At 35.6% G+C, this 21436-nt stretch overlaps 1 protein-coding gene across 7 annotated transcripts in view; it reads left to right on the top strand.

Moving 5' to 3' along the window:
• Positions 1–17063, top strand: part of NXPH1 (neurexophilin 1) — a 186948-nt gene extending 169885 nt beyond the window's left edge. For 3 of the 7 annotated variants that reach the window (XM_034402037.3, XM_034402038.3, XM_087892746.1), the window contains one exon: positions 15061–17063. In XM_034402037.3, coding sequence (XP_034257928.1) covers positions 15061–15822 — 762 coding nt within the window. In that variant the 3' untranslated portion in view covers positions 15823–17063. The remainder of the gene's footprint in view (positions 1–15060) is intronic. The other 4 variants (XR_004588496.3, XR_015734047.1, XR_004588495.3 and 1 more) reach the window with 3 other exon arrangements.
• The last annotated feature ends 4373 nt before the right edge of the window (positions 17064–21436 follow it).

Genomic DNA, 21436 nt, shown 5'->3' with positions numbered 1-21436 from the left:
TCCTGGCCATGCCCACCTCGGCCCCCAGGGGTCAGACACAACCCTGATGCGGCCCTCAATGAAATCAAGTTTGACATTAGTACAGGTCTCTTGCATGAGCAGGGGGTTGGACTAGACGACCTCCAAGGTCCCTTCCAACTCTGTTACTGTTACCCCTGCTTTAGGACATTGCTTACCAATACTCCAAATTCATGACAGGTAGGAGTTTGAACAAGTTCAAGCTAACATGGCAAATTTACAGCACTAAAGATGATGAAAGGATTCCAATGAACAAATACTATGCTAGATCAGGGCCCCACAACTGCAGTCCGTAGACCAGCACCAGTCGGCGGCATGCCAGAAACCAGTCCACACAAACAAGCAAAGCCCCATCTGTGGGATGCCGGCAGCAAGAGAAACCCCACCCCCTCTGGTCAGTGGAAAAACCTCTCTCCAAGAAACCGGTCCCTGGTGCCCAAAAGGTTGGGGGCCACTGTGCTAGATCACATCTACTGACACCTCTTCAGCAGTGTCTTTTTTCATCAAATGTTTATGCTTTCAGCTTGAACTTTATCAGCAAAGAAGGGTTGGCAGAAAAAACTATACCACACAATTCAGTAAACTGATAAAGTTGAGTAGTTCTGCATTTGTAATGCCAAAATAAGGTTACTGTGTTTAACTGAAAGATTGCCAATGAAGATTATATAAAATTTATAGAATTATGCTACTGTTGGAATTTAGAAATCTTAACTACTATGGACGTCAGCATACTACAATACATTATTTTATGTATGAGTCAGGCTGTGGCAGGCTTTATTTAATGACAGTGTATACAACAGATTTTATTAATTAAGAGGAATAATGTTCTTACACTAATCTTATAACCCATGGCTCTAGTGTAATACAACAATACAGGTTTATGCTGTTAAGTGTATTCTTTCTCGGTTGTCAGTCCCCTTGTTTTCTGACTGAATTTTAAAAACAATTTGTCACAGATCACAAAACAAATCTTTGTACTTTAAGAAGAAATTAAATTGAGGATTTTAATTTTGGTATCAATGTCATTGGCTATAAAATTCCCAGCCCATTTGTTGAATTTCTTTTTCTAGGTTTTGCACTCTATCACTAAAGGAACTTCAGTGAAATCGGGCAAACTGCATTTATAAATCTTTCAAGCAAACTGCGTTTATAAATCTTTTGTAATGAGACAGGGCTCTGAATAGCAATGCCATCCCTCTAGTGACCAACGCTATAAACTAAGCAGTATTTATACCATAAAGCTTCTGTGAGGGGCACTGCAGAAATGTAATTTCAGGCAGCAAATCCATAGATAAAAGGCAGGGATGATATATCTGGGTGCTAGCTGTCAAAATAGCTAGCATGAATGTATGGATATACATGTATGTGTTTCTGCATGTATCACTTCCTGAAACTAAAATCAGAATTAGATATAACTTATTTATATTATTTTATCCAAGTATTTATAATCTTTCATTTTAGTGGTCAGCCTTTAGGAACATTAAAAATTGCAGTGCCTCTTTATGTACAGTAGCTTTCTTTGGAGTATCATTGGAATCACCTCTAAGTGGACTAACTCTGGTCATGGGAAGTAGAAAGTACCTCTCTCTTTTGATATGGCAATTAGAGATGAGTGCAATCCAGTGATGAAAGCCTTTACTGCCAACCCGGAAATATAGGAGAAGACAAAAATCTGAAGCTCATCAAGGCTTATAATATCTTTATCAACCTCCAGATATGATGGAACTACAACTCTCTAAATTCTTGTCTGGAGGAAATTAAGTTAAGGCTGATTTAATGTTTCTTGGAATTAGCTCATACAGGTTATTCAAAAGAATGTCATGTATGCAATCCACCAGTGGATATCATTGAAAAGAGAAGTTTTTCTTAATACAGGCAGTCCTCAACTTACGATCACAATTGAGCCTAAAATTTCTGTTGCTAAGTGAGCAACAGAAGTGAGTTTTACCCCATTTTAGAACTTTTCTTGCCACAGTTGTTAAATGATTCACTGCAGTTGTTAAGTTGGAAACCCAGTTGTTAAGTGAATCAGGCTTTCCTGTGGACTTTGCTTGTCGGAAGCTGGCAAAAGGTGATCACATGACTCTGTGACACTGCAACTGTCATAAATACGAGTCAGTTGCCAAGTGTTTGAATTTTGATCATGTGACCATAGGGATGCTGGAATAATTGTAAGTGTGAAAAATAGTCACAAGTCCCTTTTTTCTGTACCGTTGTAATTTTGAATGATGATTAAACGAAGCTTTGTAAATTGAGGATGCCGTACATTTAAATAATTTTCTTTGGAGAATGCTGATAGTGCTGAGCCAGTGTGGAATATTTGCTTATTTGCTTCTCTGAATTCAAGCTGCTTTATCATGATTCTCAATAACAATGATAATGTGCGTAATAAGTAATTAGTCAATGTTGAAGGTATTATAAAGATTTTGGGGAAGTTAGGGAAAAAAATGAAGCAAAACATGAATGAAGCAAAATGAGCAGAAGTGAAAGAAGTTAAAGCCCCTTGGTTTCAATGAGTCACAGTCTAGTTTTGTATAAGTATAATTTGAATTGTAGCCATTATCAATTGCCTGTTACGTTTTAAAAGTGAAAAATTAATTGGGTTAGTGTGGGAGTAACTGAAATCTAGATAGTGTGCAAGTAAAACCATAAATTCTGACTGTTAGTTGCATTTTTCCTCATTCTTATTAATCGAGCTGCAAACCAAGACAACATTGTACATATAGATCAATCAATTGATAAACACATTTATTGATATGCCCTATTTGATTAAAAGAAAGCAAGAACTGTTGAATGAATTTTCAAGAGCTTGAAGAAACACCAGTCCTCTTCCAAATTGTTTAACATTTACATTTTAATGTGCCTAAATATATGAACATATTGGATGTTATTTAGCAAGCAGTATATTACAGTGGCATGCCGTCCTGCGTTGCATGATAATGTAATTTTATTACTTTCTTTCAGATTTATGGCTTCCACTATTTACTAGATGAAAAAAAAATCATGCTCATTAACTAAAGTTTAATTGCATTATTATTATTTATAAAATCTATTGACCATTTCAGTTCCAATAGTCCTTTGGTGTTTTAAGAGATATAAAACACCCTGACCACCAATAATAAAATAATAATAATGCAAAATAATAACAATCATTCTGGTATTGATGAGCCCATACATATAGTGTTGAAAGACTTAAAAAAAAAAAAAAGGACCAGTTTTACTAGCTTTTAGATGACCATGAAATTAGGAGCAATATTTGTGTCAGAGCTGTTTCAGAAGTCATTAGTCTTCAGAGAGAATGAGTCCTATTGAGTCTTGAAGGTGCTTTTTCAAAAGACAACTGGACTTTGTTTTTCCTCAAAGACATTTTGCTCTTATCCAAGAAGCTTCTTCATTTCGGACTCCAAAGGGGGGGGGCTATCAGATATTCTTGCTCATCAAGATTGGGCAAACCCATATCTGAAAGGCAGTATTGCACTTCTTACCTACTCGATAAATATTATCTTGCATCTTGTATATATTATCTTGTTTGTGTGATACAATGTACCAGAGAGATATACATGTTCTCCTGAAGAAACTAAACAAGATTGGCAAATATGTTGTGTGTGAATATATGTATATGTATTAATTACCGTATTTTTTGGAGTATAAGATGCACCTTTTTCCACCAAAAAAGAGGGTGAAAATCTGGATGTGTTTTATACTCTGAATGTAGCCCCGCCCAGCTTCTCAGATGCAAGTTTCAGAGGCTGAAAAAAGCATCAGAAACAAAGCTTCAGAAAAGAAGCCCCCAAACAGAGCTTCAGAAAAAAAGCCCCCATCAGAGCTTCAGAGGCTTTTTTTCTGAAGCTGCTTTGGAGGCTTTTGGAGGCAGAAAAGAAAAGTTTTTTCTGAAACAGAGTTTCAGAAGTTTCAGAGGCAGAAAAAAAAAGCAAAACAAAAAAGGAAGGCACAGAGCTCACAATCAAGGAACCTGTTACTAAAATTCCCCTCTGAGAATAGCTGATTGGGAGTATTCCGGGAGGCCAATCCACCTGCCAATCAGTTTTTTTCTTATTTTCCTTCCCAAAAACTAAGGTGTGTCTTATACTCCGGTGAGTCTTATACTCCAAAAAATACGGTAATCCTCATGGACTACAAAGATATACTCAAATGTTAGGAAAGTGATTGGAGAGCATATGTTCTTTTTTAATTCTTTAAAGTGATTCAGGATTGGGGATTTTCAATAGATTCTCAAAAAAAATCTGCTTTGGTTTTGTTTCTGCTTTATAGGTTAGCTTTTGATGTCATTACTTTTAAAAATGAATATTAAAAAAAGAAAAATAAATTGCTAGACCAGATGGGAAGCATAAACTTTATTTATTTAATAAAACACGAAATGATGGAGGGTTCTAACCAAAAATCTAACCAAATATTGCTTATAGTTAGCCCTCGTCACTCCATAGATTCCTTGTGACAATGAAACAGATGAAGATACTGTAGTTCATACTTGCTACGTAGCTAGGCACATTTGCAGGTCTGGATAGGAAATTATGTTAATTTTCATTAATTAACAGAACTGTGGTGATGCAGTGATTAAAATGCAGTATTGTAGGTTAATTCTGATGACAGCCAGAAGTTCAGTCCTGACTGGCTCAAAGTTGATTCAACCTTCCATCCTTCTGAGGTTGGTAAATGAGGACTCAGATTGTTGGAGGAAATATGCTGACTCTGTAAACTGCTTAGAAAGGGCTGCAAAGCACTATGAAGTAGTATATAAGTGCTATTTCTTTTCATTTCCAAGAAGTATCTTTTCTTCTTGTTATGTTCTGCTCAGACATTTTGCATCAAATATACATCTACTTTTAGAGGGACAGTTTTCTCCTACATTTTATATATACAGTATATATATATTTATATATGTTGTTTGCAAAACAGCTGTCCTGGAAAATACAGTTGTGAATGCACCTATCTGTAATTTGTACATGAGTAATTCTTTCTAACATATATATTTGTATACAATTTTAAAAGTGTGATTCTAAAGTTGGTTAAATCACACATATCATTAGGCTCTCCTATATAGTCTTCAAATATAAATTGGTATATTGCGCAAAACATTTTGATGGGCCATATTTCCTAACCTACTTGCATCTAGTATATAGGACTGAGCAGATTCTTATATCTTAATTTTAATTCGTCTGTGGGTTTAATGAGTTTCCTCTAAAGCTGTTTCCTTTGCAGGCATTCATCCATTCAGCCTATGTCTACATATTTTATTAAAGTCATAGTCCAGTATTTGCAAGTGCTTAGTAAATATTATTTAAATTAATTATATTAAAATATGAATACCTAAAACTTTAGTTCAGTTCCTGGTGATTATATGACACATAACAAACTTTGTCTGGTTTCAGAGAGCCAAATACTGTCAGGTCAGCTCAATATTTTAATAGGACTTCATTAGGGAATACCATACTGTATGCTGGGAGGTAAAAATAAATTCTGGAAGGAGACAGTTGCAAATCATTTTCGTATGAAGGTAAAAAAAAAAATCCTTGGACCTGTTCAATTGAGCATGATTCAATGCACTGTTTCATATACAAAGAAAGTGGGATTCCTAGTCATAAAATTGCAATCAACATCTATGGCCACTATAAATAAAACTTGACAACTGAGTATTTGAACACTCTCCCTCAACTCCTGGGTCAATACCCCGAGGCCCTTCTATTCATCTAGCTTAAATTAATGATCTCTCTTATGCACTAGGAAATGAATCAAAGCTCTCCTGAGTCAAGCATTTCCATACTAAATTTGATTAATTTTGATGACTATCAATTCACACTGTTAATTAAGTAAGGTACAGTGATTAAAAAAGCAATGGCATGTTGTCTAAAAGTAATGGATGCTTAAATGGATGGGTCATTCCAAGCTGAATATAAGCAGGGCATTCCAAATATTTAGATATTTAGTTCCAAAATTTGAAAATAATATAAATGCAGAATTAATATTCCTGAAACTTGCAGGTAGTTGGGTAGTACCTCCCTTCTTTGTCATTCTGACAAAGAAGGGAGCCACTAGCAAACTCTCTCTCTCTCTTTCTCTCTCCCCCTCTCCCTCTCTCTCCTTCTCTCTCTCTCTCTCTCTCTCTCTCTCTTTCACACACACACACACACACACACACACACACACACACACACAGTGTGTGTGTGTGTGTGTTGACACCCGTTCTTTGCTACGAAACTATGTGATTGGGCATGATAAATTGGCACTTAAAGCCTGAAACTTAATGTAGAATGTCTAGCTCCTTAGCATCAGAACGTGTTAATATAAGGCAACTGGCAGTTGGGACAGAGTCCCTTTCAGGTGGGGAGGGGGAATAGAACATCTAACTCCTTAGCATCAGAGCATGTGAATACAATACTGTATATGAAATACTAATGATCTGATGGTCATTTCAAAGAATCCTTTCTTAGTGAGCACCTAGAAGCCAAGAGGAACATATGTGCCAAATTTCAAGTTTGTAGGCTTTATTGTTCTGGAGATTTCATGATGAGTGAGTGGTATTTGGCTTTATACACACACATACATATATTAAAAAAAAATAGAAAGAAGGGAGGCACTAAATAGATAGGACTTCCACTTCATCAAGACATATACAATCATCCCCTTCTACCTCTTTTTTTCTTTTACAGAGGCATAGATTGCCTCTGCTGTACATTTGATGTTATCTTTTGGAGTCCAAAATATCCTATCTGGGCATATTTTAACAATATTGGAATTTCAATGGTTTATTTTGTTGTTCCATTCCAAACCTTTTCTGTAGACCAGGGTTTCCAAACTTGGCAACTTTAAGACTTGTGGATCATGCCTGGGGAATTCTGGGAATTGAAGTCCATAAGTCCTAAAGTTGCCAAGTTTGGAGATACCTACCTTAGGGTATAAATAATAATCTTAACTCAGGGTTGGGCAGTCTGTGACCAAACAGATATTTTTTTCCTTTAATTTTAAAGCTTCTTATTACTACCCAACTCGCTAGATTATAATTCCAGGTGACATATAACAATAAAACAAGATATGACAAAACTATCAAAAAGCACAACAGCAAAACACATGATGTTGTTATTTATTATTTCAGTTAATAAACTACTTCATTTATTTCATTTGTTATGGTCCTATTTGAAACAACTGCTTCCTTCCTATGTTGCTACTCAAGAGCTATACATCTTAGATAAAGGCCTTTTCTGTATGCTAGAGAATGAAAATATAAGTGGAAAGAAGCCCATTTAGAATTGATTGTTTCAGGAAAAAATAGAACATAGTTTTATTCTTTACTTTCCTTCCATCATAGTTATAACAATTTTGCAGCTGGATTTTATTCGTGAATAGCTTGTATTTTTAAAGAATTTTCAAACAAAACATTTTTTTTTTTTACTATTTTAGGGTTTCTTGTAATTTTCAAAGGCTCTCATGATTATATACTTGTATGATGTTTATATACAGTTGTTATTTGGTTATTTCACTTTTGATCTTGATTGATCAGAGACTTGTTGGAGTGAAGTAACATATAACCCTCACAAGTAAGCAGTTAGGTTCAATAGGAACAGTGATAAGTTTACATGATACATCTCATTGACACCTAAGAGGGTCTTTCATCTTTTGGCTATTATAAGAAAAAGTTTAAAAAGGTCCAGATTTTTTTATCCAAGGATAAAGATATTGTTACCTCTGAAGAAGCTAATGCCACCTGCAAATTTTTTTGACATCATGCATCTTGCAATTCTGTGCGGTGTCCATAAAAATAAACGTATCACTGTCTTAATGTCTCAATTTGTCTTGGATTTTGAAACATAGGTGAGGATATCAGTTTCAGAGATTCCGTTTCCTGAAATGATTTTCATAGTGTACATATCCAGTGCCATTATGATAATTTTTATTTTTATTTCCTTGAACATGCTCCACTGTTCGAGGTGTCAGATCTTGGGTATTGCTTTTTCTCAGAAGAGAAGCATTTTCTTCAAATCACCATGAAAATGGACGTGAATAGGTAGCTTCCTTGATTTGCCTATACATAGATTTTTCAATAGAAATTTGAAGCGTTCACCATCACTCTTTGTTTTCATTGTAACATTTTTCCTCATAGATTTGAGCAATTTAAGTTCAGAAAGACTTGTTCTGTAGATTGTTTTCAGTTTTGATGATTGTTAGACAAATTTTATACTGATCTGCTGATCATCATCACTGTCCTCCTTTGAAGCCATTCTATATAGTTTCAAGCCCAGATTCAAGAATTGTTTCAATTTAGTTTCAAGAATCATAAATGAACTTGGGTTTGTATCTAACCAATTTAGAATAGAGAGGAAGCATTACTTCCCATGAATCGAAAGTAGCACTTGTCCTTTGAACAATCTTGTAGGATGATATCAACAAAGTGGGATCTGTCCATTCTGGTGTGATAAAAACAAAGACCTGGAATTCATTTAATAAAAGTGTGTTTGAAAATCATGCTTGTATTGTTTATTTATGCAGAATTAATACTTTGGCTGGAGCTATATTATTTCATAGGTTGCTGCTGAGTATTTGAATTGACTTTTATCTAAGAAAGGGCACTGTCTTCAACAAGTGGGATATATGAAGTGGAGGGTGGTGTACATTTTGATTAAAATGTTGCTCAGTGGCCTTTCATGCAAATTCTAAAATTATTTAATATTCCTTTCAGCACATAGATGAGAAATGGCAATGGCAATATTAATAAAAGAAGGCTTATAGGAGTGTAGAATCAAAGTACCAGGCCCTCACTGAAGTTATTTACCTAGCTAGAGTTTCATTTCAAAGTGAACAGAAGTGCTATGATGCCTGTATTATGCAAAAGCCTTAAAACTCTGTTAGATATTCTTAACCCATTCTAATTTTTATTCTTGGAGAATTTAATCTTCTACAGAATGGAACTGCTGTGAATTTTTCAAAAGCCTTCATAATCTACTAATTATGAGAAAGAAGATGATGAAAAAGAAAAAGAGAAGAAGACCTGTAATGATGATACTGGCACTGGACTTTAAGAGTTCACTTTAAATTTATTCTGAAAGTGTACATTGTACACTTACAACATTGTCTGTTGTACAGTTAACATTTCAATCCTGTCCAATTTCTTAGAAATGTGTTGCATCTTTGCCATTAAGGCACTCTGGTGGAATGGCCTAGGCTTGAAGAAAAAGAGAATGATCAGAAAAGAGGCTTTGACCCTTGAAATTCATAGAGGATCAATCATGTAGTAAGTATCTAAGTCTAAGTTGTTCAAAAGAAATTCACTTATCAGATATAATAAAAACATGTTGCTTGTTAAGTGATAATTGTAGAGAAAAAGATAATTTGTACAGTTGGGACAAAAACAATCATGGAAAAAAGTGCAATACCACCTTAGTAGAATCATTTTCTGCACTATGTTGCTTCAAATGAAACATTTGAATTAAGAATTCTCATTTAGCTTATTATGGCTAATATGTTAACAAGCAGGACTCCAGTTAATAATTACAATATAGGATGCTTGTCTTCAGCCATCCATCTATGGCCTCTTTCATGGAACTCCATTCAATTCTTCATATTTTGATTTTAAATTTATTCCCATTAATCTTGTCATCATTTTACAGATACTGAGCATACCTTTAAAGTCTATTTTATGTTTTGGTTTTGTTGGTTTTTGTGGAACTTGGCTGTTTTTCTTCAGGTTTTTATTGTTGCAAACAGAAGGTTGATTAACATTTTCATGTGTGACTTGTGAGATGCCTTGGTGTTTCCTCGATATTTTTTTTTAACTTCCTTTCTATAAAACAATGGGGGTGGGGCTCTCTAACATCATCTTTATCTCCCTCTCCCTCTCTCTCTCTCCTCTCTCTCTCTTTCTCTCAATACCAACCAGATTTCAGCTATTTCAGAAGCAAGTCAGCCTCTCTGAATAAAAATGCACTTGTTTCCTAGCAGAAAGAGAACAAAAATGAAACTAGCATAGATTCCCTTGAAGAAAGTGTCAATAGTGCCTGGGAGCAGCAATTGAAAAAGTTATCTTTAAAGTGTAAGCTGTGATAATAGCAGGAGAGAGTGATGCACTGCTCCCAAGGATCTTAAAAGCTGGGCAGCTTTATGTAGGACAATGTGATTCCCCCCCCAAGACAGATTTGTCTCATGAACTTTGCTGCTCTTAATCAGCACTATCCACTGTGTTCTAAAGCAGACTTTTATCCATTGAATTTGTAACAAGGAAACCACACATGCTCCTTGTTATAGCTTGGTCAGAGATCTTGCCTCATCATTTTGGACCAGCTGAAGTTTTCCTAGTTTCACACAAAGTACATTTTATGTAAGTTGCATGCCATCATGATTATATCTAGCAATTCTAGGAAACAAACAGACAATCCTTGGGCTTAGCCTGTAGTAGCTTAGTTTAAACACCACATCATTAAACAACATCATTGTCATCCGTTAATGACACCAATTTCTAATTTGAACAACTTCTTTGGACTGTGGTGGGGGAAAAGATGGAAAGTTGGGTATCATCAGCCTACCAGTTGGAGGACAATCCAAGAGACAGAGCTCCTGGCCTTAGTAACTTTCTAACAGAAGTGGAGCAGTGGTGGGTTTCAAATTTTTTTACTACCGGTTCTGTGGATATGGCTTGGTGGGCGTGGCATGACTTGGTGGGCGTGGCTTGGTGGGAATCTCCATTCCTTCCCCAATCCAGGGGAAAGTTACTGCAAAATCCCCATTTCCTCCCGATCAGCTGGGACTTGGGAGGCAGACAATAGATGGGGATGAGGCCAGTCAGAATTTTTATTACTGGTTCTCCAAACTACTCAAAATTTCCACTATCAGTTCTCCAGAACTGGTCAGAACCTGCTGAAACCCACCTCTGAAGTGGAGGGAGAAGGGGAAGATGTCTTCATTTATAGAATGTATATATTTATGCAACTAAATTGAATGCATAAAGAGTAAGTTTTATGTATTCCATTTGCCATAGTCTCTGAATTATATGATATAGACAATGAGTTTTACTGTTGATTATAGTTTCATGGTTGTAATGTTTTGCTTCTCTAATTTATCTTTAAATTAAACTACAAGCCCAACCTTAGCTTCAACAACCATTGCAAGAACAAGATTAGTTTTTGCAAAGCAATTGAACATAACATTTAACAGACACAATGGAAACATCAGCAATATTAAATATGAGAATAGGCATGTCAGAAGTTTCTATTTATTTTAATGGAGTAAATGTTGGAGGTAAATACAACATTGCAAATCAATTGGCATGACTTCATAGCACTTTGCATTTCTACGCTTGCCATGTGATATCTGATGAAATCAAGCAGAGAGGGCAGGAGAGCACACAATATAAAGCCTTCACATTTCATATAATTAAACATTATGAAGAACCATTGCAATGCAAGAGGCTACTGTTAACAGGACCGGCAGACTGTATCATTATCAGCCAGTTGTTGTTGTTTTTAAAAAAAACCTTTCATTTTGGATTTCATAAAGGCTAAAATGAGCCAGTGCTTCTATTTCAAATGAACTTTTGAGTTCCACATCAAATTACAGAGACAATTTGTGGGTTAATCCCATGGTGCATACTACATATATAAGCAAATTTTAATCTGAAATGGGAGACAAAGATAGAGCAGGCATTTTTGAAAGTAGCTGAATGAAGTGGAATCATCTCTAGGACCTCCTATCCTTTCTGTGATTGAAGATGGGGAAATGAGCTAGTAAACATGTCTCAGCTTTTCTTCCATACCAAATTGGCATATATTTTTTTTCAGCCCCATTTCTTCTCACTTGCTCCTGCTCTCAAAATGCTGCTTAAGAATTATATTCCTTTTCTCCTTTTCTGTGACATCTTTGTCGCTGCTTTGCTCTGTTAACTGACACACCTTCAGTGTGTTTTGTTACAACCTCTCTCCTCAGTTACTCTGCTGATCTCAGATATGGATACAAAACAACTCTCAGAAGCTAGGTATATTTTGTTATCCTTGCTATTAAAAAGAGGGAAATATTGGCTAAATCATCTCAGGTGCAAGCAAACATGGCGATATTTGTCACTTTCCATCTACCTACTTCTCCAGCACATTAAAAAATATGCTTCAGTAGCATATATTGACCAGTAGTTGCATTTTTAAAAATATGCTGTAAGGCTTTATTTGTCTTTATTTGTTTTAGGTAGCCCTTCACATTTCCTTTTGAGAGCAAGGTCTCTGCTTTCGGAGGGACTGCCAGCGTATAAGTTGAGTGACTGCCAGTAAAGAAAATATCTCTTTCTTGACTTATATAAGATATTTAGGCAGGAATTTTTGAAATTATTTTTGGCCATTAGGTTTTGTGTGCAATCAAGGTGATGGGAAAGGTTGATAAATCAGAAACTGTTATTCCAAGATTTATCAGTGCAATGGAAGAGAAAAGCCCCTTATTGTTTATTCCAAAATGTTCTTATAAGGTTGACTAGTAGATACACTATTTAAATGCCAAGGCAATCTTGCATCATTTCTTTTTATCCAGTTCTAGAAAGGGAATGCATGACATTTCAGTTTATTTCTGCTCACTATTCCTTAGGCAAGGTGAGAGAAATAGAGTAAATCTTTCTGAACTATCTAGGCACATAAGTCAACAGAATCTTTTCAAAAGATAAAGAAATAACATTAGTAAATATTTAATGAAGAAAAAGATATAAAGGGAAAAGTAAAAAAAAACCCTGGGTGGTGCAAAGTTATATATTTTAAGTGTTATATTAGAAAGCTGATCCAGCTAGAAATATATTGGGGTAGACTGCTCTAGTTAAGTATGTTAATTCAAGATTTCTGATCCAACACTGTCTGATGTATTGGTTACATTTGGTGCTGTGAATTGACTGGATATGTCCAAGAACAGATACAGTATGGGCTACAAAGAGCAGAATAAAGGATTTTTCTAATTTTTACGGTTCAATGGGATGAATCCTGTTTGATAGCTACTCTTCCTATTTTGCAATAGGCAAAAATACAATAAGCAGTAAAAGTGTTATCAATGCCATTAATGTCATTAGCTTCCAAATGAGCAAGATATAGTCAGATAGAACTGGGCACAAATGACCTGTTTATTTTGGCCAGTAAGGACACATTGGAGCAACAGGAGTTAATGCTATCAGTATAATGAGATTCCACATTTCAGATTTATATTCCCACTAAGAATAAGAGAAGTTTCCAATATGTCTGCCCTTAAGAGTTAATTGAAATGCAATGTAACAAACATCATAACCTCATAACTAAATAAGTAACTATAAGAATACCAGGAGAATTTTCCTCAAATGCTCTTCTCCTCAGAACCAAATTTTCTTTCATCAAACAAAATGAATATGGATGGAATATGGAAAAGAGGGCAGAATATTGTTGCTACCCAGCATTACTATTATTTGTATATTGCCATGTTAAAATATTACTTTTACATTTTGAAATTAGGAATAAACAACGGATTTTTAATAGTAAGACTTGCTTAGGTATATTATTCACATCAGTACATAACTGGAATGAATAAATCATGTTTCATAAATAAATAACACTGCTTTTTTGTGACCAGTTGTCAAATTATCATCTTCTTCAACTGTAACAATCTTCTGATTCTTTGTGGAAAATGGTACTACTAATCTTACTAATTATAAATGGAAGAAACAATTTGGTAAACAATGTAGCAAAGATTGCATAGCATGAACTCATACAAAGACTACAATTCAGTTCACACATCATACTAAGACATAGCTTATATAAACTATAGGTTACAAGCATGTGAGTTGCACTCACATAATTACAGTTCAGCATGACGTATGAATTCATTAGCACAAGTAATGGACTAATTTATGATCTATCATAGAACGTTGCAGTCCCCAAACAAAAAAGTTTGCTATATGAACAAAATGAGACAGGTGCAGATGATCACGCTGAAGCCAATCTTTTCTAACCTGGTGTTCTGCAGATGTTGGAAACTACAACACCCAGTATTTTGAATCATAATAGAGAAGGTTGGTTAAGATGGTTGTGAATGAACCTGAGACTTGTGCCTTGCTTTCTCTCCTCCAGGAAGTAGAAGGAATACTTCTGTTTTGACTTTATGACATATGGATTTGCCAATTCTGTAAGTTCCAACAAAAGATGCTGGTATAAGTACTCAAAGATGAACTGAATGGCTGCTATGAAGATAAATTGCTTGACAGTGTTATTTGCATTAGTTTCAGGCATTAAAAAAAAAGTTTTCTCAGCCTAAATTGAGCCTAAGAATTTCCCAGCCATAGCAAAGCTGGCTGGGGAATTCTAGGAGTTGAAGCCCACCAGGCTTAAAGTTGCCAAGGTTGGAGAACCCTGATTTAAGCTATAGCTAGTAGTCAAGAGGGAGGCAGCTGAAGCAGAAATAATTATCAGAATGCTTTCCTAAAGAAATAAGGTTTAGTAAAATTTTAAAAATTGTTAAAGAGACTGACCCTCCCCCCTTTGATAGGCAGACCTTTGAATATTGATAGTATATTTTATACAGGTAGTCACTGGCTTATGACTACTATTGGGGACATAATTTCAATAAGTGATGTGGTCATTAAATGACCTGGACCCAATTTTATGATTATTTTACTGTGGTCATTAAGTGAATATATGTAATTATTAAGCAAATCATGTGGTCATTAAGTGGCTCACATGGTCATTCAGCAAATCTGGCTTCCCCAATTGACTTTACTTGTCAGAAGCCAGCTGGGAAGATTGCAAATCATGATTACATAAAACACAAGCTGCTGCAGCTGTTGTAAATGCAAACTGGTTGCCAAGCGCCCAAATTGTGATCTTGTGACCATAAATGTGGATGGTGTAACAATTGTAACTTCAAGGCTGGGTCATAAGTCACTTTTCCCAAGGCTATCATATGAACCATCATTAAATAAACAGTCATAAGTCAAGGACTATCTGTAACAGCATTTGAACTACTCTTAGACCTGCAGTTCAGCAGATTTGGAAGGGAACAGAATATGTTTTAATGATTCTAAGTGTCTTTTTGTTCTTGATTTTTCAGGTCACCTGTGCAAATTTAAGCAGTGGTGGCAAATCAGAACTTCTAAAAGCAGGCAGTTCCAAATCCATACTAAAGCATATATGGACAGAAAGCAGCAAAGACTTATCAATCAGCCGGCTGCTGTCACAGACTTTTCGCAGAAAAGAAAATGAAACAGATTTGAGTATGCGGTATGATGCTCCCGAAACTTATTCGGAGCAAGATTTATGGGAGTGGCTGAGGAACTCCACGGATCTTCAAGAGCCTCGATCCAGAGCAAAGCGACGGCCCATTGTCAAGACTGGGAAGTTTAAGAAAATGTTTGGCTGGGGCGATTTTCATTCCAATATCAAGACAGTCAAGCTAAACCTACTGATAACTGGGAAAATAGTTGATCATGGCAACGGGACATTCAGTGTTTACTTTAGGCATAATTCAACCGGCCAAGGGAATGTATCAGTGAGCTTGGTGCCCCCAACCAAAATAGTAGAATTTGACTTGGCACAACAAACAGTGATTGATGCCAAAGATTCCAAGTCCTTCAACTGCCGCATTGAGTATGAAAAGGTTGACAAAGCCACCAAGAACACGCTCTGCAACTATGATCCTTCTAAAACATGTTACCAGGAGCAAACCCAAAGTCACGTCTCATGGCTCTGCTCCAAGCCCTTTAAAGTAATCTGTATTTACATTTCCTTTTATAGTACAGATTATAAACTAGTACAGAAAGTATGCCCAGATTACAACTACCATAGCGACACGCCATACTTCCCTTCGGGTTGAAGCAGACCATACATCTAAGACTGAGGATCCCAAGGAATAAAATAAATCAAATCAAATAAAAGAGGTCATATGACAGGGCTATTACCTCAAAGAAGAAGGCCACAACTTTTGCCCAGAATGTGTCTACATTTTGCTGCTGATATCAACTGGCTGCAAATATGTTAACGGAAGCCAATCTAATCATTTCTGCCCAGTCAGCTCCATTACATATCAGTCCAGTTGTAAATCACTATTTTAAATGATGCCACATATGGTTTCTCTTTCTCTTTCCTTCTTCCTCTTTGCATCTACAGAGGTACCTCTTAAGATGACTTTCATCGTCTGACATGTTCAGGATCATCTGTCATCAAGCAAAACAGATTAATTAGCTAAAGAATGGTTATGGAAATAACCAATGTTATGGAAATCTAAGTCTTGAATACATGATAATCAGTAATCCCCATTCATGCATTCCTTCACTTGAAGTAGCTGTACTGGTAAATATTACTGTGTAGGAGTAATTGCTTGTTCAAAACTGGGATGGGGGTGGGTGGCAGGGGATATGTGTGTGTTTAGAGTTCAGTAGTTCTCTTGATATGAACACAATTTAGGATAGTGACTTTTCTCCAGCACACTGTGGGCACATTCAAGGTGATGTTAGGTGGCTCTTATTCTGCAGGGGGGGCCTATTGAACAAATAAAGATGAGCAAACATTTGGAATTTACATGTTAACAGACCTGATGATTTTTTGCGTCCTGATAGTCATCACTTCAGACAGATAGGTTCAACTTGGCAGTCATCCCCAACTGAGAAGTCCTACAGTCACCATGTAGGAAAGAAAAATGCCTGAAAGGCAACCTGTAAGTTGTAAATGTCTGTCTTATCTTTATTACACAATATTGTAACAAATTCAATATCCTAGTCCTCATTTGTATGAATGGTTTGTATTGTACATAGTTTAACCAGTGTTATTTCAGCTGCTAATTAATATTAACTTGTAATTGTCTCTTTCTCTCTCCTCTCTTTCTTCTGCTTATTATAGGTTAAAAACAAAACAAGGAAATGAGGAATCCATTTTATCAATGTAGCTGTAAACTCCATTTAAGAAGACAGCATTCTGTACAAAGCATATATTCAGCTAAATTATTGTTGAGAGCTATACACTTACAACATTTACAGTCTGTCTGTATTTAGACTTTTTCTTTCCAGGTGAAAAATATTGAAATGTACATAAAAATAAAATACTGAAATTCAGTTTCAATATGCATTCTGTAGCTGGTGGTTTAAAAAGCACTAGAACACTGATTATTCAATGAGAGTATGTTCTTTTGCAAGTTGATATATATGCTGGAGACTTTGATGTTTGTTGTCCCACACTGCTGACCCATAAAAGGTGGGCCCTACAGATCAGGTTTCTTATCTTTATATGCAACTTTTCAATCAACAAAGAAGTTACTAACTCTCATGATTTTCATAAGAACTCCAAGGATTTGAAGTCAAATTTAACATAATGTCAAGAGGTCACTGTGTCAGACTAAGGTTGTACCAATTTCCTAAAAATAGAAGTGAGATGCAGTGCATGTTGGACATTCTGACTCTTGTCCTTCATTGCCCCCACCCCTCAATACTGTTGATCTGGTAGGAGAAATTTGCTGGATGGGGAAAAAAAGTTGCAAGCAGAAAAATAGCAGGTAGGGAAGAGATCAGCATCACTTACAGAGATGCTACTTAAAAAGGTTCAAAGCATTATCTGTCATTATGACAGTAGCTTCATATTTCTGATTTGGTCATGAACCACAAATGAAATCTATAGAATCACATTATACAGATTGCTTCATAGTGTAAGTCATTACTTCAATTTAGGCATTTAAATCAAGAACAGGTGTGATGAAGACAGCTTCTGTTAACAATATACACAATCCTGACCACATATTCTAAAACAATTTTCAGTTTATATGCTTTCTTTTCTACTTTCATGGAATTCCTATAAAATGGGACAGGCTGCGACCCAAAGTCTATGAGTCAACTTCCCAGAATTTAAGTACAGTCCAAAGTGTTTATTGTGTCCATCACAAACACTATTGGCAAAATGTAGATTGGAATCTTTTGATATACTTACAGGAGACCTACAGTAACATCAGCAAGCATTCCATCATTCCTGTTGACTTAACAACATTTTTCTCTAAGTAAATTTGTCAATAAAAGAAAGCCTAAGAAGAAAGGAGAACTCATGAATAAATATGTGTAAAAAGGTTTCTAAACTTGGTTCTGCAACTACTGGCCATTTTCTTAATGATTCATATATATCAGAATTATCTATGGATGATGCCTTCTATCACATGCTCATGATTCCCATTGTTTGTTTACAGTTAAAGACCAATGATTAAAAATACATCAAACACACATACAGATACATATTGTATAGGACATAGTCAATTGAGTTGATCATTCCATGATTTAACATTCTGTGGACAAATGTTCTAAACCTGTGACCCGCGGACTCCTGGGGGGGCTGCGATGTCATCAGAGGGGGACCATAAAGGATTGAAGAAATGTTATGATTTAAATCTTGAGTTAAGTCTTGGGGGTTCATGGTCTTGGTCTGTGGCCACAAAAGATATTTAAAGAAGGTCCGTGGTGAAGAAATGGTTGAGAACCACTGCCCCACTGAATTGACTATGACCTTAAAGTTTCTACAAATTAAAAAATATTAATGCTTATAATTAAATAATTGTTAATTACATACATAGATTTTGTTCTGACCTTATCCATCCCATGTTCTCTTTTTGGGAAGTACAACCAGTAGCATGCCAGTCAAAGACCATTTTAGCTCTTGGACCTAGAAAAGTTGTACTGTCTGTAGCTATCATTCAGGTTGGCTTTTCTTTGATTTCAACTGGTACACGGAAAGGTTATTTGGGCAAATAATGATGGCTTGTGCCTTGAATCTTTAAAGTGTTGTGTTGAATGCCTCTGTTTGAAGTGCTATGCAGCATGTGACCTCAATCCTCTACCATGTGATATGACATTTAATGATCTATCCACTAATGTGAACTGAACAAGATGTTGCCCTGTGTCCAAAATAAAAAAAGGACGGCTGTAAATATGGAAGGTCTGGCTTACTGCATTTGAAACTAATGGAGTTGTGCGGATTAGCATCTGAAAAAAATGGGTATATTATCAATAAGTAAAGTGAAATTTAAGCACTAATTTTCACCAGAAAAAAAAAAAAATGACAAGAATCTGCTGGAAGGTTCAATGTTACAAGAAATCAAGGGTCGAAATCATTTGTATCTCTAATAGATACCTGTTTCCAACTTCTTTTTGTTTAGATTTCCTGATGTCTTTCAAGCATATTGAATTGCAGTCACACAGTTGTTACCCTATTTATCTAGAGCAGGGGTGTCAAACTCATATTGTCACAGTGGCATCATGTGACGAATCAGGACTTTTTCTCCCTTCGCTAAACCGGGCATGGGCGTGGCCGGTGCGTGACACATCCGGCCTGCAGTCTGGGAGTTTGACAGCCCTGATCTAGAGGGTAGTAAGATTGGAAAGATTGTTTTAGCTTGATCCATTCTCATAAACCAAATATTATATATATATATATATATATATATATATATATATATATATATATATACACACACACACACACACACACACACACACACACACACACACACACATATATACATATACATATAAAAATATAAAATATATGTGTGAGTGTCAGTGTGTGTGCGCGCGTGTGTGCACACACACATAACTACACCCATGTATATATCTACATATACATACATGTACACACGTACAATTGAGCTTCAGCTCCTCCAAAAGGTTGGCTTTTCTTTGAAGAAGAATTAGTAATTTATAATTGTTAAAACTTGTAGAGAAATTATAGACAGGGTATCTACAAGAGAAGTCAAAAAGTCAAGACAGCAGCTGCAAGCATGCAGTTGAAGTACTACCCTTTTTATATGCATTGCAATACTTATGAAAAGGGTAGGGTTTTGATTACCTGTTCATGGCCAACATCTTAATTTTTTGACCTCTGTGGATGTGCCTGATTGTACAATATCTGAAAAGTAAGCCTATTAATTGTTTTTAATTTGTGTAATTACAATTAATTCAATTAACATGAACTCTTGTTGCCATTCCATCCCTTTCTTTCTCTTGACCTTGCTTCTTTTCTGGAGTTCAATCTTTGGCATGCTGCTGAGAAGCCAAAGGTGACTCTCCTGCCTGAAAATGTAGCCTTTCTTTGCACATTATCAAGTTAAGTCAATAAAATGATGTTTCTAACAAAAGTCATTCTAACCTTCATGGAGTCTTATCTTAAGTGTTTACTGGCTTTCTTGTTTTATTGTTTTTCCATTTTATCTCAAAAGTTTATTTTCCCTCTTGTCCACATCATCCCCGATATTGGTGGATTTCACAGCAAGCATTACAAATACTAACTATAACTGAAAGCCTTTTTTCCAGATTTGGGGAAAAAAAACCTGCTTCAAAATAAGACCTTGGGCCACAGTGATTTAGATAACATAGCAGATAAGCTATATTGTCTTATGCTCAGCTGGAATTCAACATTTAAAGCAGAGCAATAATTAATTTTCTGTACTTTTTAAAAAGATATGTTGTTCATTTTTGCAGAGGCTTGATCTTTCTTTTTTTAAATACTCTTGTGGTCTTGATTTATGGATTCATTTTGCTTGCTAGAATAACTAGCCTGGAGTCTCAAAAGCAAAACTAGTTTGGTGCAATATTTGTCTGAGTTAAATGTGCTAAACTGAGGTCTGAGAGTATATCTTTGTTTGATTTCAGATTATATTTAAAAGAACTTTGCCTTGTGTAAACTGGATGCTTTTCAAGTTAAACATACAGAAATAGAAGCTTTGCATATTTAAAAGTCTCATCATACTCTGATGTTATTCAACTTCACAGTTAAACTTAAGTATCTATGCATCTTTTAAAATTTGTAACATGGATATATTTTTTTCAAATCTGTAGCCTTTTAGGGGTGGTATGGTGATAATTTCCTCTTACAGTTTGATCCTAATGTTTTTTCTCTGAAAACAAATTGTTCTGTGCTCCAGTATGAACAGTGAGAACAATTAAGCAGTGGAACGGCTTGTCTTCAGCTTGTCGGTGCTTCATCACTGGAGGCTTTTAAGAAGAGACTGGACAGTCACTTGTCTGAAATTGTATAGTCTCCTGCTTGAGCAGGGGGTTGGACTAGAAGACCTCCAAGGTCCCTTCCAACTCTATTATTCTGTATTCTATTCTGTATATTAACTCCTTCTCATTACTTTTGAGATTGCAACTTCCATCTCTTTCAGAACAGAGAAAGAGATGTTAGCATTGCTAGCATGATAGTTTTCTGGCATAGTTTAAACCAGGTTTATGGTTTTATAGTACCTTGCAGCCAAGATTAGACATTAATGTTTAGATAGCCATATTTGTGAAAAAAAGTGTTTTAAACAAATAGAAGTAGAGATATAATGCAATGTGTTGTCAATTTCATATCTTGGATGTGTTCTTTCTTTCTCATATTATTCTCTGTATTTATCTTTCTCAGTCACATAGTTAAAGTTTTCCACTGGCTTCATAATATTGCCATGTATTATGTGTTAA

Source organism: Pantherophis guttatus, chromosome 4 (genome assembly GCF_059756535.1).
Source record: "Pantherophis guttatus breed Tessera chromosome 4, ASM5975653v1, whole genome shotgun sequence".
Taxonomy (NCBI): domain Eukaryota; kingdom Metazoa; phylum Chordata; class Lepidosauria; order Squamata; family Colubridae; genus Pantherophis; species Pantherophis guttatus.
Note: the sequence above shows the minus strand (reverse complement) of the source record. Positions and strands in the feature narration are given on the sequence as shown.